The sequence below is a fragment of the Crocodylus siamensis genome, chromosome 1 (assembly GCF_052110815.1).
Source record: "Crocodylus siamensis isolate JL-2025a chromosome 1, ASM5211081v1, whole genome shotgun sequence".
NCBI classification, from domain to species: domain Eukaryota; kingdom Metazoa; phylum Chordata; order Crocodylia; family Crocodylidae; genus Crocodylus; species Crocodylus siamensis.
The window spans coordinates 156063142-156083245 of record NC_143395.1 but is presented as its reverse complement, the minus strand read 5'-3'; the positions used below and the strand labels follow the sequence as shown (position 1 = coordinate 156083245).

The 20104-nt window shown below is 44.9% G+C and overlaps 1 protein-coding gene across 1 annotated transcript in view; it reads right to left on the bottom strand.

The window, feature by feature from the left end:
- Window positions 1-20104, bottom strand: part of DNAH8 (dynein axonemal heavy chain 8) — a 329691-nt gene that overhangs the window by 230276 nt on the left and 79311 nt on the right. The window contains exons 24-28 of the mRNA XM_090046651.1: window positions 19336-19442; window positions 18565-18667; window positions 12675-12855; window positions 9708-9904; window positions 664-790 (exon numbers count right to left, since the gene is read on the bottom strand). Coding sequence (XP_089902777.1) covers window positions 664-790; window positions 9708-9904; window positions 12675-12855; window positions 18565-18667; window positions 19336-19442 — 715 coding nt within the window. The remainder of the gene's footprint in view (window positions 1-663; window positions 791-9707; window positions 9905-12674; window positions 12856-18564; window positions 18668-19335; window positions 19443-20104) is intronic.

Genomic DNA, 20104 nt, shown 5'->3' with positions numbered 1-20104 from the left:
CAGGACAATCTGTTTCCATCAGTTGCTGCTGGTAGCGCAGGCCCAGTACTGGCAATTTATGGTCTGGAGGTGGTGCCACAGCACCCCAGCAACAATGGCAGTCTGGGTGACCTTGTCCTTATCTGCCACGTGAAAGTCAGTGGCCCAGCCCAGGACACTTCTTGGGCACAGTGTATAGTAGGTGGCCCTGACTGGGACAGCTGGCTGACTCCTGAGTCTCGTTGCTTAGATGCAGGAGGCAGGATGCGAAATTGCTCTCAACCTGCTGGCCTTGGCCAATGCAGACAAGCTATGTGCCCACTCCCACTAAAGGGCGAATGTCTGTTCTGTTCATTCCCTGTCTAACCTAGGGTGTTTAGAATAAAGTGCAAAACTTAAACTGGTTCCACCTCAGGCTTTTTGAATGTCTATACTTAGCCTGAGTCAGTCTGTGTCGTACACTGCATTAGACTGTAAAGTATCTAAAGTAGGAAGAAGCACACATAGATATAATAATAAAAAGATTTCTAAGAATTCCCATTCCTATATGACCACTGATTACAATCATTGCACACATTAATCAATAAACTTCATTTTATACAATAAATCAGATGATTTAGGATATAACGATTACATTCATCTATTACCTTTACATTATGTAAAAGGAAAAAGGAATACTCATACCTGTCTGCAATTCAATTGGACCTACAAGAATAGTAGGTTTTAAATCCTCAATCTCTTGCTCAAAAGTAGCATAATGAAGAATTTCAGCTCTGATTTCAGTCAGAGAAGGATTGCTAGCCAGAAATTCCTGCATGAAATTAGAACTATTATTAAACAGTGTTTCTACTTCATTGGTAAAATTTTGGGAACCGCAGAAAACAGATGAGCTACATCAAATACATACACAGTTGCACGAACAAATGTCCTACAATTTTACAGGCAAACTGAGCAATCCCATGTATGAATACCAATATGTCCATGCAAACAGAGTATTTCCCCATGTAATGTCACTCATTGCACAGCCCTTTGAAAATTTGGCCCTCAAACTATCAAAACAACTATATCTTAACTACTGTTCTACTGTGCGCATTCATGATCTGATATTTCTTTTCTTGTCTGAGATTGGCTTTGTTTTCTTTCTCAACTAGTACTCAATACACATGACATTTGTCTCTCAGTTTTTTTAAATAAGATGTATAAAAGTGGCAATGAGCAGAAGGGCTTATTAAGAATATGGGTTGGGCAAAAAGTTAATGAATTCTAGGATAACAGGGACAGACAACTCAGAACTAACTACAAAAAAGCCCCAACTGTTTTCTGAAAGAAACCCACACTCCTTTAACTGTATTTCCTGATAATACTCCTCCTCAGTCTATTCTAGGAAAGTGCCTAGTCCTAAGTATAATTCATACCTTAAAATTTAAAAATATAAGAGTTATTTTCTGGGGCATACATACAAAATAATTTGCTTTCCTTCAAAAGGAATTATTCATATAACTGCCTTTCTGCTTCTCCTTGGCTTCACTTTCCAAATCAGAATAATTAAGCATAAGTGACCCAAGTGCTGCTTAGTGAAAAGGAATTTGCTTGCTCATAAATAAAAGTGTTGCCTTTGTATAGCTACAGCTGTGAAATGTGTCCCTGGATGGCCTCCTCCTGGGACCCAATATCCAGAGCCAAAATTATTTAAGAGAGTGCTGCTCTCCACACGTTAGTTATTTCTTTTAAGCCTGAAAACACAAACTTAACTTGGAACTCCGAGCAATTAGGGGAATGAGTGGATAATATAAATATTCAGAGACACTGGTCTCAAAGACTTTCAGTTACAGGCAACTGACCTCTATAGCAGCATCTACAGAGTTTCATTATTGTGAGGGCATAATTAATAGTACAAACAACTAGAAAACTGAATTTAAGAGTCTTGTTCTACACTGCAGAATGTGCCTCATAAAAAAAGCATTCTGCAATGATTCTCAGGGGTACCTGTGGCCACAATTTTCAACTGTATTGACTAATGTGAAGCTGGTCAGAAATCTGCCTTGCTCCCCCCTAAAATCTCATTTTGTTTTAGAAAAGTTTTTCTTTTTTTGTCCTGCCAGGCCACATATGTAAGCAGACATGACTTGGCACAGACAGAAGTGTGGACCACCAATCCAAGGCCCCTGCTTCGAGCAAGCCGGAAATGCTAGATTCCCTCAGCCTCAGGGGAAAGGATATTATGTAATCCCAACTACATGGGAACCACAGAAACAGACACTTGCAAGGAAACAACAGAGAACAAGTAAGCAAGGATTGATAGCGGGTTGAGAAGCAATGTATATCTAACTTTTGCATTCTATTTGACTTTATTAATTAACTCATGGAATACCAGCAGAAATGGAGACAGCCATTAGCAGTCAGGGTACAGTGCATCCCAGCCTAGAACAGTGCATTGTTAAACACTAGAAGTCATCTAATTCAGATGGAAATACCTAGGGAGAGTAGGTTGGCTGAAGCTTGAAGAACCAGTTGCTCTGAAATGGATTGGGATTGAAGGGAGAAGAGATTGACGTCATATATCTGGACTTTAAAAAAGCCTTTGATCTGGTGTCCCATGACTTCCTCATGGAAAAATTGGCCAACTGTGGCTACACCACAGTTTGATGGTTGGGAAACTGGTTCCCAGGTCAGACCCAGAGAGTAGTGGTTGATGGTAGCGAATCAGCACAGTGCCCTGTGTCCAGTGGCATCCCCCAAGGTTCTGTCCTGGGACTGGTTCTCTTTAACATCTTTATCAACAATGTGGACATTGGTGTCAGAAGCCCACTGGCTAAGTTTGCCAGTGACACTGAACTTTGGGTCATAGCGTCCACACCTGAGGACAGGCTAGTGATCCAGGCTGACTTGTATAAACTTAGTAAGTGGGTGGATACAAACCTGATGATGTTTAATACTAATAAATGTAAGGTATTACACCTCGGGGAAAAAAACCTGCAGCATACTTTAGCCTCTGTAGTTCTATGCTTGCTAGCACCACTGCTGAAAGACTTTGGGGTCATGACTGACCACAACATGAACATGAGCCACCAATGCGATATCGCAGCTGGTAAAGCAAACCAAACTCTGCATCTGATTCTGGTCTCCGCAATTCAAGAAGGATGTCAAGAAGCTTGACAGAGTCCAGAGGAGAGCCATGTGCATGATCAGAGGGCAAGAGAATAGGCCTTATGAAGAAAGGCTGAGAGCCATGGGACTCTTCAGCCTGGAAAAGCACAGACTCAGGGGGGACCTGATGGTTCCCTACAAATACATAAGGGGTGTACATCAAGATCCAGGAGAACATCTGTTCACCAGAGTGCCTCAAGGAAAAATCAGGACCAATGGTCATAAACTCCTCCAAGACTGTTTTAGGCTGGACATAAGAAAAAATTTCTTTACCAGCCAAGCCCCCAAGAGCTGGAATAGACTCCCTCCAGAAGTGGTGCAGGCACCTACTCTGGACTCATTCAAGAAATGTTTGGATGTTTATCTTGCTGGGATCCTTTGACCCTAGCTGACTTCCTGCCTCCGGGGCAGGGGGCCGGACTTAATGATCTTTGAGGTCCCTTCCAAGCCCTAATGTCTATGCAATCTATAAAAGCCAATACCCAAGCACAAAATAAAGCAAGCAACCTTCTGATGCTAACCTTTAAACGCAGAGGTTGGATGGATCAAAAAAACCCAGAAAGTCCTTCTTTTCAGTAGAAGAAAGGATAGGAATAGATGCATTTTGAGAAAGGGTGTCATATTTAACTGGAAGATCTACCAAGGTCAAAGAAAAACAGATTTGGAGCAGCTGCAGAGAGGGTGAATCCTGAACTTTTTATAAGATTCTATCTTAAAAATTCTTTACTTAGGGAAATGCACACAAGAGGCAAGAAATACACATGGGAAATGTTATTATTTTGTCTAAAACTATGCCTTGTTTCTGTTTTTTATGCTATCAAAGTAAAAAGTAATATATTTTGGAACTGCATGCAAAGTCTGTATGTGTTCCTGGTACAGCTAGCACATGCCCCTGAAGATTTAAATGATGCAGTGTTTGGGGAAAGGATATGGTAAGCTACCCTCCCCTTGCGGGGTCTGCTCCCTGCTGGGGTCTCTGGCGCACCAGCTGGAGGAGCTCCAGGCCACAGTCCAGAGACTGCGTGCCATCAGGGACTGTGAGCAGGAGATAGACTCCTACTGCCAGGCCTTTCTCCCCCGGGAGCCGCAGGGGAGAGCTCCGTCTCCCTCCGCAACTAAGGAGGACTCTGGGACCTCCCACTCTGCCCAGTCAGGGGCATGGACCAAGGTGGTCAAGGGCCCCAAGGCCCGCTGCACCAAGGCCGCTGCCCCGCCGGAGCTTAGCAACAGGTTCGCACCTCTTGCAGCCCCAGCAGAGCCCACGCAGTTGCCAGCTCCCGCAGGCAACCCAGGCTCGACCGCAGCTACTGGCCCCGCTCTCCCCAAGATAAAGCGTAAGGTGTTTGTTGTGGGAGACTCCAACCTGCGGGGCACTGAGGGGGCAATCTGCTGCCCCGACCCCTTAGCCCGGGAAGTCTGCTGCTTCCCGGGTGCCCGCATCCGAGACATTGCGGAGAGGATCCCGCAGCTCCTCTGGCCCACAGACCACTACCCCATGCTCCTGATTCATGTGGGCACCAATGACACGGCTCGGAGCACCCCCAGCCAGGTCATGAGGTGCTACAGGGAGTTGGGAGCGGGGCTTAGGGGTCTGGGAGCTCAGGTGGTGTTTTCCTCGATCCTCCCACTCTCGGGCTATGGGCTGAGGAGGAAGAGGAGGATCCACGCGGTGAACCAAAGACTGCGGCGCTGGTGTTATTGGGAAGGTTTTGGCTTCCATGACCACAGCCCACTCTTTGGAGAGAGAGGCAGCGAGCTGCTGGGAAGAGATGGCCTCCACCTCTCTCCCCTGGGGAGGAGGCTCTTTTCAGCCAGGCTGGCTGACCTGCTCCACCAGGCTTTAAACTAAGCCCGCTGGGGGATGGGGGGACTACTGCCCCTGCTGGCCCGCTGAATGGCCCTTGCAAAGCCAGCGGACCAAGGCACTTAAGGGGGCACTTAAGGGAGCTCACCCCTGCCCCAGCCCTGGCACAATCTGTGGGCAAGGCAAGAGCCCCCAAGGGCACACTTGCCTGCCTGTACACTAATGCCAGGAGCCTGGGCAACAAGCAGGACAAGCTCATCCTCCTGCTCAGTGCAAAGAAATATGATGTCATTGGGATAACGGAGACCTGGTGGGACTCCACCCATGACTGGACCACAGGTATAGAGGGCTATACCCTATACAGGAGGGATCGTGTTGACAAAAGGGGCGGGGGTGTAGCTCTCTATGTGAAGGAAAGCTACATGTCCCTGCAAGCTGATGTTGGCGACCAGCATGGACAGCTAGAGACCCTCTGGGTAAAAATTCGTGGGGAATTCGGCACAGGGGACACAACGGTGGGAGTCTACTACAGACCTCCCACTCAAAGTCCCGAGCTTGACCAGGAGTTCGCCCGGGAACTGACTGAGGCCGCTTGCTCCAGGACCTTGGTTGTCATGGGTGACTTCAATTACCCAGACATCTCGTGGGAAGATCACTCAGCTAAATCTGAGCGGGCGCAAAGCTTTCTCTCGTGCGTGGATGACCTCTACCTGACCCAAGAAGTCTATGGGCCAACGAGAGGCAAAGCGCTGCTTGACCTGGTACTGGCTACGGAGGATGATCTAATCGGCGACCTAGTGATTGATGGGAAGTTGGGTGACAGCGACCACGAGCTGATCACCTTCACCATCCGCCGTAAAGCTGGCAAGTCAGTCAGCAACACAGAAGTCCTTGACTTCAGAAAAGCTGACTTTGACAAGCTCAAGAGGCTAGTCGGTCAGGCCCTAAGGGACCATGACCCCAGGGAGATGGGAGTTCAAGAAGAGTGGTTGCTTCTCAAGGAAGCGATCCTCAGTGCACAAGCTAAATCTATTCCAACACGGAGGAAAGGCAGCAAAAAGGCACAGCAGCCCCCCTGGCTCTCCAGAGACCTAGCGGACCTACTGTGGCTAAAAAGGAAAGCCTACAAAGGATGGAGGACGGGATTCACCTCCAAGGAGGATTACTCCGCGCTGGTCTGGTCCTGCAGGGAGCAAACCAGGAAAGCCAAGGCTGCAACTGAACTCCAACTAGCTTCAGGCATCAAGGACAACAAAAAGTCCTTTTTCAGATATGTGGGGAGCCAGAGGAAAAGCAAGGGCAATGTTGGACCCCTGCTAAACCAGATGGGGCAACTGACAACTGACGCCCAGGAAAAAGCCAACCTATTAAATAGGTACTTTGCGTCAGTCTTTCATCAGTCACACGGGATACCCATGCCTGCTATGGGACAGGGAAATCTGGGTGAGGGGAATCCCCTACCCTCCATCAATGCTGACCTCGTGAAGGAACATCTTGAGAAGCTGGATACCTTCAAGTCAGCTGGCCCTGACAACCTGCACCCCAGGGTACTCAAGGAGCTGGCGAGCGTCATAGCCCAGCCCCTAGCACGGATCTTTGAAAACTCCTGGCACTCTGGTGTAGTGCCCGAAGACTGGAAGAAGGCCAATGTGGTGCCGATCTTCAAGAAAGGGAGGAGAGTGGATCCGGCTAACTACAGGCCCATTAGCCTAACTTCTATCCTGGGGAAGATCTTAGAAAAGTTTATTAAGGAGGCCATCCTTGAGGGACTGGCCCAGGCTAACATTCTAAGGGACAGCCAGCACGGGTTTGTTGCGGGTAGGTCTTGTTTGACCAATCTCATTTCCTTCTATGACCAGGTGACCTATCACCTGGACAAGGGAGAAGAGATTGATGTCATATATCTTGACTTCAAAAAAGCCTTTGATCTGGTATCCCATGATCACCTCTTGGCCAAACTGACCAGTTGTGGCCTTGGCTCCACCACGATCCGCTGGCTGGGAAATTGGCTTCGTGGTCGGACCCAGAGGGTTGTGATTGATGGCAGTCACTCATCATGGTGCCCTGTAACCAGTGGGGTCCCTCAAGGCTCTGTCCTGGGACCCATACTGTTCAACATCTTCATTAATGATGTGGACATTCGAGTTAGGAGTGGACTGGCCAAGTTCGCCGATGACACCAAACTTTGGGGCAAAGCATGCACGCCAGAAGATAGGCGGGTGATCCAGGCTGACCTGGACAAGCTCAGCAAATGGGCAGACAAGAACCTCATGGTGTTTAACACCGAAAAATGCAAGGTTCTCCACCTTGGGAGGAAAAACCTGCAGCACCCTTATAGGCTCGGCAGTGCTACGTTGGTTAGCACTACAGAAGAAAAAGACTTGGGGGTCATCATTGACCACAAGATGAACATGAGCATCCTATGCGATGCTGCGGCTAGTAAAGCGACCAAAATGCTGGCGTGCATCCATAGATGCTTCTCGAGCAAATCCCGGGACGTCATTCTCCCCTTGTACTCGGCCTTGGTGAGGCCGCAGCTGGAGTACTGCATCCAGTTTTGGGCTCCACAATTCAAAAAGGATGTGGAGAAGCTTGAGAGAGTCCAAAGGAGAGCCACGCGCATGATCAGAGGTCAGGAAAACAGATCTTACGATGACAGGCTGAGAGCCATGGGACTCTTTAGCCTGGAAAAGCGCAGGCTCAGGGGTGATCTGATGGCCACCTATAAGTTCATCAGGAGTGACCACCAGGATCTGGGGGAACGTCTGTTCACCAGAGCGCCCCAAGGGATGATGAGGTCGAACGGTCACAAACTCCTGCAAGACCGTTTCAGGCTGGACATAAGGAAGAATTTCTTTACTGTCCGAGCCCCCAAGGTCTGGAACAGTCTGCCAGCGGAGGTGGTTCAAGCACCTACACTGAACACCTTCAAGAGTAAATTGGATGCTTATCTTGCTGGGATCCTATGACCCCAGCTGACTTCCTGCCCTTTGGGCAGGGGGCTGGACTCGATGATCTCCCGAGGTCCCTTCCAGCCCTAATGTCTATGAAATCTATGAAACCAGAAAATATGAGCAATCAGCACTGCTCCTGGGGCCTTGGGAGAGTTGGGCTTTTGGCCTCTTTTCTTTGAAGGGATAACAGTCAGAATGTGACAGAAGAAAATGCCTGAGACATCATAGACAAAAGACAGTACAGCAGCACGCTTTGACTAAGAAAGCTTAAAATCATATAGTTCTGGGTCACTGGGACCTACAACTGCAGCTTGGTGAGTGTTTAGTTAGAAGAGCTAACAAGGCTGTGACACTAAATAAGGTTCTACGAACTGTTATAAAGAAAGTCAGACTAAATCAGTGTTATCCAATTTCTGAGTGGTTGGGGGCCACAGGACCCTAGGACCACATATCCTGCCTCCGTCCCCTCCTCCCCCACCCCTGACTTCATGACACATCTCGGCACAACCCCCCACACACTATACTGCACCTCCACACTGCTGCACTACATGCCCTAGTGCTTCCCTGCTGCACCATGTACCTGAGCATTCCCTCCCTGTGGCACCACATGACCCCCTGCTGTGTGCCCCACCTCACCCTCAGCTCCCCAGCTTTGGGGTCCCTCACTGTACTGTGTTGAGTGGCACTCTAGCCATAAGCTACCCTGAAACTGCAGGTTGTACCACACTATACCACTCAATCCCCTGGGGCAAGGGTAGGAAAGGGAAGCCATAAGGACAGAGGGCTCTGAGACCCTAGTTGCTGCTGTGGTCAGATCAATGTGGGAGAGCAGCAACTGAGCAGGAGCCCAAGGAACCCCTGTAATTTACCCCCTCATGGGCCACATGATGTCCACAGGCTACAAATCCTGGATTACATGGTTTCTTCCAACAATATAAAAACCAAACCTGAACCAAAAAATTGGGTAAACAAGCATAGCACATAACAGAACTAAAAGACAACTGTACAGAGTTTGCAACAAAATGGAACTTACTCATTGCAACATACTTACAAAAACTAAGACAAGAAAAAGTAATTATGTACAAATGGTCATTTTAGAGGTTTTAAAAAGAAAGCCAAATAAAAGATTAAGTGTGGGAACTATGGCACCTGACTATACACTGATAGAGGCAAGGAAGAACTGAATGACAATTTATGTTGGGTACATTCAGATCCTGAATGGTATGATTCTGAGAATTCTCTCTGAATAAATTTGGAAGCATCTGGATTTCAAAATGTATACCAAGATTTACAGTACACAAAGAAGAAATAGCAGTTCAGTCCTATTAGTTCTCTCCCTCTAACTGTCACACTTTTGCCTTTTTCCAAGGAATGTTCTTACGAAATATTATTTCATCAAGAAAAATAAATTCCTCTCTAAAGGAACTAAATACTACTCCACATAGTAATTAAATTTGTGTGGTATTTAAGATATTTTCTGTTTTACTTAGAAAATGTGATAATAATGGCAAATACCGGGCTGAAGTATATTTCCATTTTAGTATTGCTTAGTAATGAATATTATAAAGATCTAAAATGGTAGCACAGAGAATCATCCAATACGTAACTGGGGAATTTTCAAAAGCCATTAAGTCATCTTTCTGACAACAGCGTACAATTGCTCATAGTTAGGAAATATAGCAGCTTTTATTATTACTCTCAGGTTAAAGTAATATTTCAGCTGTTAAATATCTTTTACATCCCTTTCCTCAGTATCTTTTAATTTCAAAGAAGGAGCAATTTATAAAGGTTACTCCTGCAGCAGTGCTCATCATTAAATTTACCTGAACTTTAGCATCTCTGTCTTCTGTCCACAACACTTTATATTTCTGGAAGTCCTGCAGTGCTTCACTGGTTGCTTTCCTTACAGAATTTACAGAACTTGAGAGGAGTACAACTAATTTGGAAACATCTTTGTGTTCTGCAACACCTGGATAAAAATTTCTTAGTTTTCTTACAGGACCAGACTCTTCAGCTGCTTCTGTTAAAAAAACAAACAAATTGATTAATTCAAAAATCATTAAACCCATTTCAACATTTCCCGCCAAAAATATACATAACAAAATATACATAACTTTAATCAATGTCATCAAAACACCAGCCGTCATTTTAAGAATACTTACACCATAAAACACCGTCGAGCAAAATCTCTGGAAATGCCAACACATGGACTAACTTTATTACAGCTAGTGAACTTACAGCCCTTTTTCCTGCTCTGCATATACCTGTTTCCCATTAATATTTGAGAAGTTTCAGGGACTTTTGCCTAGATCTCTTACACGGGGAACGGGGAGAGTAAAGCATCCCCAAAAAGGCAATCTTAAGTACCGAACAGAGAGGAACCTTGAGCTACCCAACAGGAAATACTGAGCATAGGGGTGGTTTTGAAGTGATGCCCTTCAGACTTCAGGCATTTACTTTAGTATTGAGTTAGGTGCTTTTATACCCTCAGAATCGAAACCAGACAGAAGGTAAACCTTCTGCATAATAACTTAGGGGGTTACAGCATAAACCCAGGGAGTGGGAGAGGTGGGTTATACCCCTAAAAGAATTCAAACCCATCTCTCTTGGGTTCCAAGAGAGTGCCGTACACAGCAGGCCACAGAATAGGTATCCCTCTTGTTGGGATAAGCTGGGGCACAATGCAAAAATGAATGTAAGAGCCAGAGCCAGAAGGGGAATAAACAAGAAGGAGCTGGACTCTTTAGTACAGTGATGAGGGTATTCTGTTTGGAGGGGGAAGGCTTTGGTTCCAGTCCCTGATATTAGGGTTATTTGCTTATTTATCCAGTGACTAATGTAAAATGTATAAGCAGTTTTGAGAGCAGGGACCCGAACCCAGAACTATCCCTAACCTGGAGGAGTGCTCTCATCACAGGCTAGAGTAAGTCCAACACTGTGCAATAGCCCGTATCTATTATTACATGGCTTCTGTTGTTTGTACTGAACCAAATTTAGTCCAATTTACCCATTTTCCAGAACACACCTGAAAAAATGAGTCAGGCCTTGCTGGGGACTCAGGGCTTTGTTACCCCTTACACTGTGAGCCGCACAAACGTTGATCAGTTAGTGTTAGCTTAGAGTTTGGAGCAGTCATATCTTTGGTCTAGAAATCATTTCTGACTGTCCCCCACTTGCACAGCTGTGACTTGCCACTAGAGGACTGGTGAGCAAGGAGGTCCCATCTAGCCCTACTTCTCTATAACTCTCTATGCTTCCCAGGCTGAGGCTGGGAGGGAAAGCGCCTAGCTCCCCTGAGCTAGCAGGGGAGGGCTGAGGCTGTGCTTGGTGCAGGGTGGGTGGGAGCTGATGGAGATAAAAAGCAAAGCAACTCTTATGAAACTGAATTAGCAGTTGGCCCCTGGAACCATTTTCATGGGGGTGAGGCATGACATCGGCTGCACTAGAGGGGCCCAGAGCACCCAGGCCTGACAGGATGACTGAGCTGGCCCCAGCTACCCTTCAAGATAGCTGTCCCTGCCAACTATCCCAGCCCTGTCAATAGCTGCCCTACCTGGCCCCAGTCTCCTGGCACTTAAAAAATAAAAATAAAAAAAATCCCCACACTCACTGGCTCCTGTCAGGTGCTGGGGGGGAGGGTGATCCCTACTGCTCCCCCCTACGCCGCGCTATGTGGGGGGGCTCTGCCATGATCCCCCAGACACTCTGACAGCCAGCCGCTATAGCAGCCAGTGAGTGTGGGGCTTTTTTCTTTTTTTTAAAGTGTCAGGACACTGGGACCAGGTGGGGCAGCCACTAATGGGGCTGGGAGAGTGGGCAGAGGTTGGGGGGTGCTCAGAGGAGCTGGGGGAGCAGGTAGGAGATGGGGCCTAATGGGGGTTCCCCCACGGTCCCCTCCCCCTCCCCCAGCACCTCCCTCACCCCCTACTTACCAGAACAGAGCCCAGGTCCAGCTCCCTGTGGCGGCAACTGGGGACTGGCCAAATCTCCAAATCACTGAATCTTCTCTGAATCGATTCAGAGGTTTCAAATCGATTTGGACCTTTTTATTTGTCTCCCGATTCAATTTGGATTTGAAGATTCAGCTGCCAAATCAAGCTGAATCTCCTCTGAATTGAATCAGCAGCTGAAGCTTCACACAGCCCATTTCATAGTAAGAAAGTAGGAACAATATATAGGGGTAATACTTACAAAGTTATTTGGTTTGGGATTGAAGACTCAGGGTCAAATTCTGTTTCACTTTTATGTACCTAAGTGCTACATACACATCCAAACGTAGCCAGGCAAGTGCCATTTTTGGCATTTACAAAGATTTTAGATTCTATTTCCACTTACTCTAAACTGTAGTACACACTAAACTGCCCACTGGTGACACAGTATAGGTGTAGTAGAAAAGATAAACTACTTGACCTTGTCTAACATCTCTCTCAATTATACAGTTCGTCCAATAAAGGTGTCACAATAAAATCCACGCCTCCTATATTTTCTGGACCAGCATGCCTACATAACTCTCCCATATTATTATGTAGCACTTAGGCACATATAAACCTGAAACAAGACTTGGCCCTTAGACTTTCACAATATTTACAGGCAATATTTTCTGATTGCTTCCTAGTTGTCTGTTACTTTCACAAGCATGAAATACCCATTTCTTGTTAATTACAAATAGCTAAAGTAAAATTAACTAGATAAACCATAGGTAGTCCCTTTGAGAGCAAATAAGTATAGTCATAAAATATGCAGATTCTATTGCACTGTATTAAAAAAGTTAAAGTTAGCAAAAACCTTACTTTCATCTTTTTTGCCTACTTTCACTCCTATTCCACTGGGTATTGAAGAGATTTTATGTGCAACAGTGTTCAGCATTAAGTGTTGCTGTCCCCACTGTGCAACTCCACGACTTACTTCCAGTATTAATTGGATCATACGATTGATGGCTTGCTGTATATCATCCAAACTGGGAACCATTACCTAGACAAAATATTACAAAAGGTGTTTAAATAAACAGAACCTAATTTTGTAAGACTGTTCTTAATCTACCTAAGGCAGGGGTGGGCAATTATTTTGGGCAGAGGGCAGCTTACCCAGTTTTGGCAGGCTATATGGGTAGCCCCACCCCTTGATAGGTGCCCCACCACTTGACAGGTACCCTGCCCCCTGGTCACCATCTTGGGACCAACATCCCAATGTCTTGGGACCAATGTCCCAAGCCAACACCGGTGGGGCCCAGAGCGGGGCACAGGCCGGCAGGGGTCTGTGGAGCTGGGCTGGACTGAACCAGCAGGGAGGGAGGATCTGACTCAGCTCCATAGATCACCTGCCAGCTGGAACCCTGCGCTCCTGCCACCCTGCTCTGGGCCCCACCAGCACTGGCCCTGGGATACCCTCACACTGGCCATGGGGCAAGTGACGGGCCACTTCCCCATGCTCAGCACCAGGTTGTAACCTGCCCCACTGCCAGCTAGGCAGTGGGGCTGGGTTCCAAGCTGGTGCTGAATGTGGGGGGGGAGGAAAGCAGCACCTCCCCACCCCATGGCTAGTGCCATGTGCTGCAGCCACTCACAGCTGGCCTGAGGCTGCCTGTGCCTGCTCCGGACAGCCCCGCACAGGCTGCAAGTGCCTGCAGTGCAGCGCACCAGTCACAGGGCGGGCGAGGGGCCACTTTTCTCCGTGTAGGGAAGGAGCCCAGGGAAAAGCTGAGTGTGGAGGGGAAGCGGCCCCTCGTCCTCCTCCCTGTGCCCAGTGCCCCACGCTGCAGGCATTTGCAGCCTTCATGGGGCTGTCTGGAGCAGGTACAGGCAGTCCAATGAAGGCTGTAGGCAGCTGCAGCGTGGGGCACCAGGCATGGGTGGGGAGGGGCCGCTTCCCCCGTGCTCCTTCCTTGCTTGGGGTCCCCCCACACTTACCTGAGCTGCCCACACCAGGCCAGCCACATGCTCCCATCCCAGAAACTGTAGCTGGGGCTTCCAGCTGGGGGCCGGGCCAGGAGTGCTCTGCTGTTGTTGGAGCCCACTGGGCTTCCCCTGGGTCCTACTGCCCTTGGTTCCTGTCATTTTTAAAATTTTTAATATTAATTTTCTACATTTTTTTTTAGGGGTCTTGCGGGCTGGATAGAATGAACTTGCAGGCCAGATGCAGGCCACAGGCCATATTTTGCCCTCCCCTGGCCTAAGGGGTGCTGTGTAGTTGTATCCTCAAGAGAGCCAAAAAAGAAACTTTGATTTAAGAGCACCCCTCTAAAATCACTACTGCCACTGAGCGTGTGGTTTTCTTAGGAAAGGAAATATACTGCACTCACCAGTTGCAAGAGGCAGAATACTCTGTTTTGCACAAAGTGATTCAAGATGTTTCATATACATGTTTTATATGCAAGTGTTCTCTGCAAGTGAGGTCATAATCTTTTTGACCAGCATTGTCCATTGGGACCAGACCCGTACCCTGTGTCTGTGTCCTTTCCAGAAAAGACAAAGGGCAGAACAGTCCCAGGCATGCTCCACTTCCTTCAGCAATACAGAACCAGAGGGAAGAGGGCGCCATAGAATATATGTGGTCAAACCATCTCAAAGAAAGGAAGATTACTTACAGTAATTGAATCTCTTCAAGAAGCATTTGTTCACACAAATCACAATGTAGATGGGTGTGCTCTATATGCATAAGCTCAAAATCATTTAGCCAGTAGTATTTTGGGGACTACACATACACCCTGCATTACCAATGGCACAAAAGGCAGAGCAGCTCAAGCGCCATATGTCCTTCACTTGTAGGAAACACCCAGGTAAAAGACTGTATGAGAATAAGAGTGTACTGTGTAATCCATGCAGACAAAAGTATATGAAATAATTCCAGTTACTGTTAAGAAAGTAACTTCCCTCCGAGTACTTGTCCATCCCAATGTGGATGGCTACTACTTAGCTCTCAAAGACGTGCGTGAAAAGCATCCCATCCAAATAAGATCTGTAGGACAGCCCTAACAAATTGGGCATATATGACCAAAAAGCTGCCACAGAGTAATGATTAGTAAATGCATTAACAGAATTGTAAGCAATTGCCCTACAAAAATTTCAGAAGTAAAATCCCTGAAACAAGGAACATATGTTACTTAGACTATAATAGAGTATGCCCTAACCCAAAATGGAAGGGTCAGTTTGTTCAATATATAACCAACGTTAACACAATCTTTAAGAACTTTAAGAACTAGAGGAAAAAATAATTGATATTATATTTTTCATCAAAAGCCACAAAATGCTTGGGTGAGCTACAAAGAGGTGTTTTTTTCCCCTTAGAAAGGTTAAGTAAATCATGCTAAGAACTTTAGGTATATGAAATTTAGCCTCTGCAGAACAGTCATGAAGCTCAGGAAAAGTATTCATAAACACAGTTGATTCATGGGAAAATCCAAAACAACCTATGGTAGAAATTTTGGGGATAATCTGAGAGTAAGTCTCTAGTAATGAAGTACAGAGTATAGGACCTTGCCATCAAGGCTGTATTGTGCTCACTATAAGACAAAGTGGGTGTCATTTTTAGATAACTGAAATAAAGAACCATGTAACATCAGTTGAAAAGGAGAATCCATTAAGAACAACAGCACACATTCAAATCCTAAGCAGAAAAAGTCTCATTTATGAATGGAAATATGAAACACCAAAAATAGTGACCAAATGTGCTCTAATACAAATGATTAACAGCCCTAAATACTTAAGTAATTCAGGATATTTGAAGCAGAAGACCCCAAGAACTGAATGCACCTCAGAATAGAATGAAAAATGCTATTTAATCATATGCGTAAGTGCTGTAAAGGGCATGCATTCCTTTCAACTCTGAATGTGACCTCTCAAACAATCTCAGAGAACTTTTATCAACAGAATTTAATGAGCTCACCTCTATAATGTCAGATGTAGAGATACTAAACACAATATATGTCTAGACCCTAGATTTGTGAAATTATGTCTAGAAGATACACAGTGGAAGAGATGGACAGATAGAGAGATGCATCCAGTTAAAAAATAAATTAATGTAGGTATCCAGGCTGCAAAAAAACACTATCATCTTTCTGAGGACTCTAAGAATAAACAGAATTTCAGGGAAGATGTATACTAGATCTTTTTCCAACCAAATCAAAAAGCACATTCATCAGACAACCCAGACTTACTCCTTTTTAGAATAAAAATATGGGACATTTCTTTCTTGTATCTCAAGCAAGAAGGTTTACTGAGGTGATCACTCTTCATTTCAGGCATAACGAATCTGGAATTAAGCCTTTCAGTTCCTATGTTTGGTAATGGGGCCCTATAGCTGAAATGATTTACCAAGTTGTGCAGAGCACCTGGCAAATGAATGTCTACCAATGTAAAGATACTAGAATTCTTGTTAGAACTTCTATTGGTAAATCCATGCTGTATCTTACTGGAGGAAAAATCAAACTCAACAATCACTGGAGATGATGAAGTTACAGGCCTGCATGTGTAGTTGTGTAAGTAGACACTGCCATGTACAAACTACCACCCAGGGTCTTAGCTGAAAATCAGATATTTGAAAGTGTGTGTGGGGGGGTGGGGGGGTGTCATTGTAAAAGCTTTTAGTTCTGCCTCTGTAAATTCTGTTGAATAAATAGGGGTGAAAGTGTACGTGTCTTAACAGAGCTTGGGATCTAGACAGAATAAAAGTAGGAGCATCATGTAAGAATCTCTGGTGACCAGCTGTAATAAATGTCCTAAAGTTAACCAACAGATTAATTTGGCTTAACTCCACCCCCCAAGCTTGTGGCTTCAGTCAAGACTACAGTGTCAGGCCACAGCCTTGAACTTAGGGCCTTAGCCTGACAGCACAGCCACTCACCTCAGTCTGCCACCTAAGACCGTCAAAGCTAGCATGAAGCCTCCAGTAGGGCCTAACCCTCCACCCATTCCCTGTCAGCAGAATGGCCAAATTGGGATTATTTAACTTCCACTTCCCCCATATAGACCCCTTACCCAGAACAGGAAGTGTCTGGGCAACTGAGCAACCTGACTCAAGTCTACTTTGCTGCTTTCTCTGGCTTGCTTTTTGATGTCATCCTCTGTTTGATCTCCTGGCTGCCTGACTCAACCCATCCCTAGACTTCACTTTTGTTTGATACCTCCCTGCTTTTTTACATGGCTTGTCCCTGAACTTTACTTTTGGATTGGCCTCCTGGCTTCCTAACCTGGTTCGACCTCAGGTTCCTCTTACCTACCACAGCCCTTGCCAGTGGCTTGATCCCTGAGTGAGCCCAGATCTGGCCATCCGCATTCAAGTGCGACACCTGCTTCTGGCTCCTGACCTCATCTGATCCTGATCCCCTGGCTTGTGACTCTCTGACCTTGCCTACTTCTGATACCTTGAATCATGAACCTTTAGTGTCAAGCCCCAGGGTGACTGCCTTAATCCCAGTGATTCCCTGACACTGATGTGCTTGAAGATGTTTATACATAGCATGCTTTTATAACAAGGATCCTTGAAAATATACAGGGCAAGTGGGAATAAAAGGCTCAGAGATTAAGAATGAATTAAATATCCTAGCTAGTTAACTTTTCACTTAAGCCCAAGCATCCACAAGAAAAGAAAGGGAACTGACAAAGGAAGGAGGGAAATGCTATACATCTTTGCAGTCTGACTCAAGATTCTCAAGCCACAGCAGCAGAACTCTGACTTCTACTCCAGAGGTAAATGCATGGCAACAGTAAATGAAGGAAATTAAGTCTTTTCTTCTAAAATTATGGAGAGAGGTAGTTAGATGTGTTAGTCTGAAGTCAGGGTAGGTTTGCACCTCACAGACTAACTAAATCTGAGATGTATAAGCTTCTGTAAACAAGAGCTGTCACTGATAGGTTCACATGATCAGCTGTTGCCATTCTGGCAGCAACAGCTGATTGAGACCAGAGAAGCTGGAGCATGGGGTGGTCTCCAGCTGCCTCTAAAGCTCTATGAGCCCTCTAAAGCTCCCCATTTGGAACACAGACTGGATCATACCACTGCAAGGGGTGCTCCAATCTTGGCGGCTTCCAAGCAGGGAACTTTTAAGGGCTCATGGGAAGCCCAAGACAAGACTGGCGCTGCTTACAATCCCTGCTGTTGTTCTATCCTTGTCCCTGTTGCTATCCGACAGCAGCCAGGACAGGGTTGCCTGCAAACCAGTCCCTACAGGGCTCTGACAGCTACCTGCTGGAAGAGAGGGAGGGAGAGAGGAGCACTGTGGGTACAGTGGGGTCTCTCAGACCTGACCACATGTTAAATTTGTCCCAGAAAGACCAAGAAGTTCCTGTTTCAAATAACTTCAAGCAACTTCTTTGTTATGAATCTGTCCTCTTTGTGGTAGACTGGCCATTTTTTTAGTGAGACAAAGAGCATGAATGTGTGGCCAGCTGCTTTTTCTTGTGCTAAAACAAGAGATATGGCTGGAAAAGTGTAACATCTGTCTAAGCCATAATGATGATGGAGACTTTTCTTGAAAAAGACTGTCTACTTTGTTTGCTCCTCTAAATTGCAGTACAGAGGCCCAGAGACTGAAGCATTACTTTGGAGTTATTTGTCATATTTTCCTGCCTACCACATATTTCCAGGTTCAGCACTGGTGTGCACATTACACAACTGAGGACATGCAGAGGCAATTATTAGGTAGCATATTTTACCTTATTAAACATAATATCACAAGTTACTTACCACATTAGGAATGGCAAGATGTACTTCAGCTTTTAGAAAGCAAACAACTTCTTCAGATTTGCTTGCCTGAGAAAAAAAGCCTGATCGCCCAAAGGAACTGGTGCTGAAAGAATATTGAAAAACATTGCATATTCCACCATACAATTATTTTAAAATACATAGCAAACATAATTTTAGTTACTATAAAAAGAAACAGCTTTATCTGTACTTCTGTCTTCAGCTTCTCTGAAGTTAATATCTTTGAGAACTCTCACCCCAAGTTCTCAGCTCTCTTATGCATGACAGACCAAACTCATTTATTTTTAAAGCTTTGATACCTAAGGGAAGAGGTTGTAGACCTAATTGACTTCTATGAAAATTGCTATTTTTTGTTTCTCTTCCTTCAGTCTTTGTCTGTCTGCCAGTCTGCAGGATGGGCGTTGCCTGAGGTGGAAACCACTGCCTCTTGAATTTCTGTAAAGCACCCACTACATTGTGATGCCACCAGGAACGAAACAGAAGTGAATTTGAAATATGTCAAACTGCCAAAAGCTCTAGTTTGTCCACGTTCTATTGATAGCTTGAACGTTATTAAAAGGGTTTGTGTCACAAAAAGGGAGTTTTGCACCTGTTTGTAACACAAACAAATAATTACATCAATAAAAAAATTAATTTTTCCTTGATGCTTTTTATCATCTTTTGGCAGTAAAGATAAACTAAGTTTTCATACTATCACTTTAGTATTCACTAATTAGGCATCTATTGTAAAGTAATACTTCACTTTTGACTTACTTTGAAACAAATATTCTTTTTTTAAGTGTATCCAAAGATAGTCGGGTGGTTTTTAATAGACTGTCCAGTAACTGATGGCTGAAGTATGCAACCATTTCTTTACATTCCTGTAAAAAATAAAAATATTTAGATCTTGCCCATATATTACCACATAGCTCTAAGGTAAAAAAGAAATCTAAAAGGAGTAAATAGAACCATAAAAAGTACTGTAAAGGACAACCATCTGAATTATTTGGAATCTCTTTTTCTTCAATACATTTTCTCTCATTTTAATAATCTGGAATTTCACTTACTTTTTATTTTATTCTGTAGTGTCTATACCCAGGAAAATCTTCCCCACTCAAAACTTTGACTTTTCACCATTTGAGAACCAAAGATTAATTAGAAGAAACTCATCAGTTTTTTAGACTGATTAGCTCATATCCAACCAGGTCCTGAAAAGTATTGGACCCATGTCACTTACTAAAAGAAATCTTTTATAATTATTGTTTAAAAAGTAAATTAAAACACACACATATATCACCAAAGCTAAGATATTCATAATATCTTGAAAATAAATTTTAAAAGAAACATTATGGCCATCAAAATTAAAATAAACAAATGAGACTCAACATTGGATGGAATTAATGCCAAAAAATAAGTAAATCCTTATAAATTCTCAAATGGATTTTTAAGGGGTGGCTGGCAATTTCGTTCTAAATTGCAACTAAACAAAATCATCCAAATCAATTTAACCTTTGCATTAAAGCTGTCAGGAACTTAATTCTGA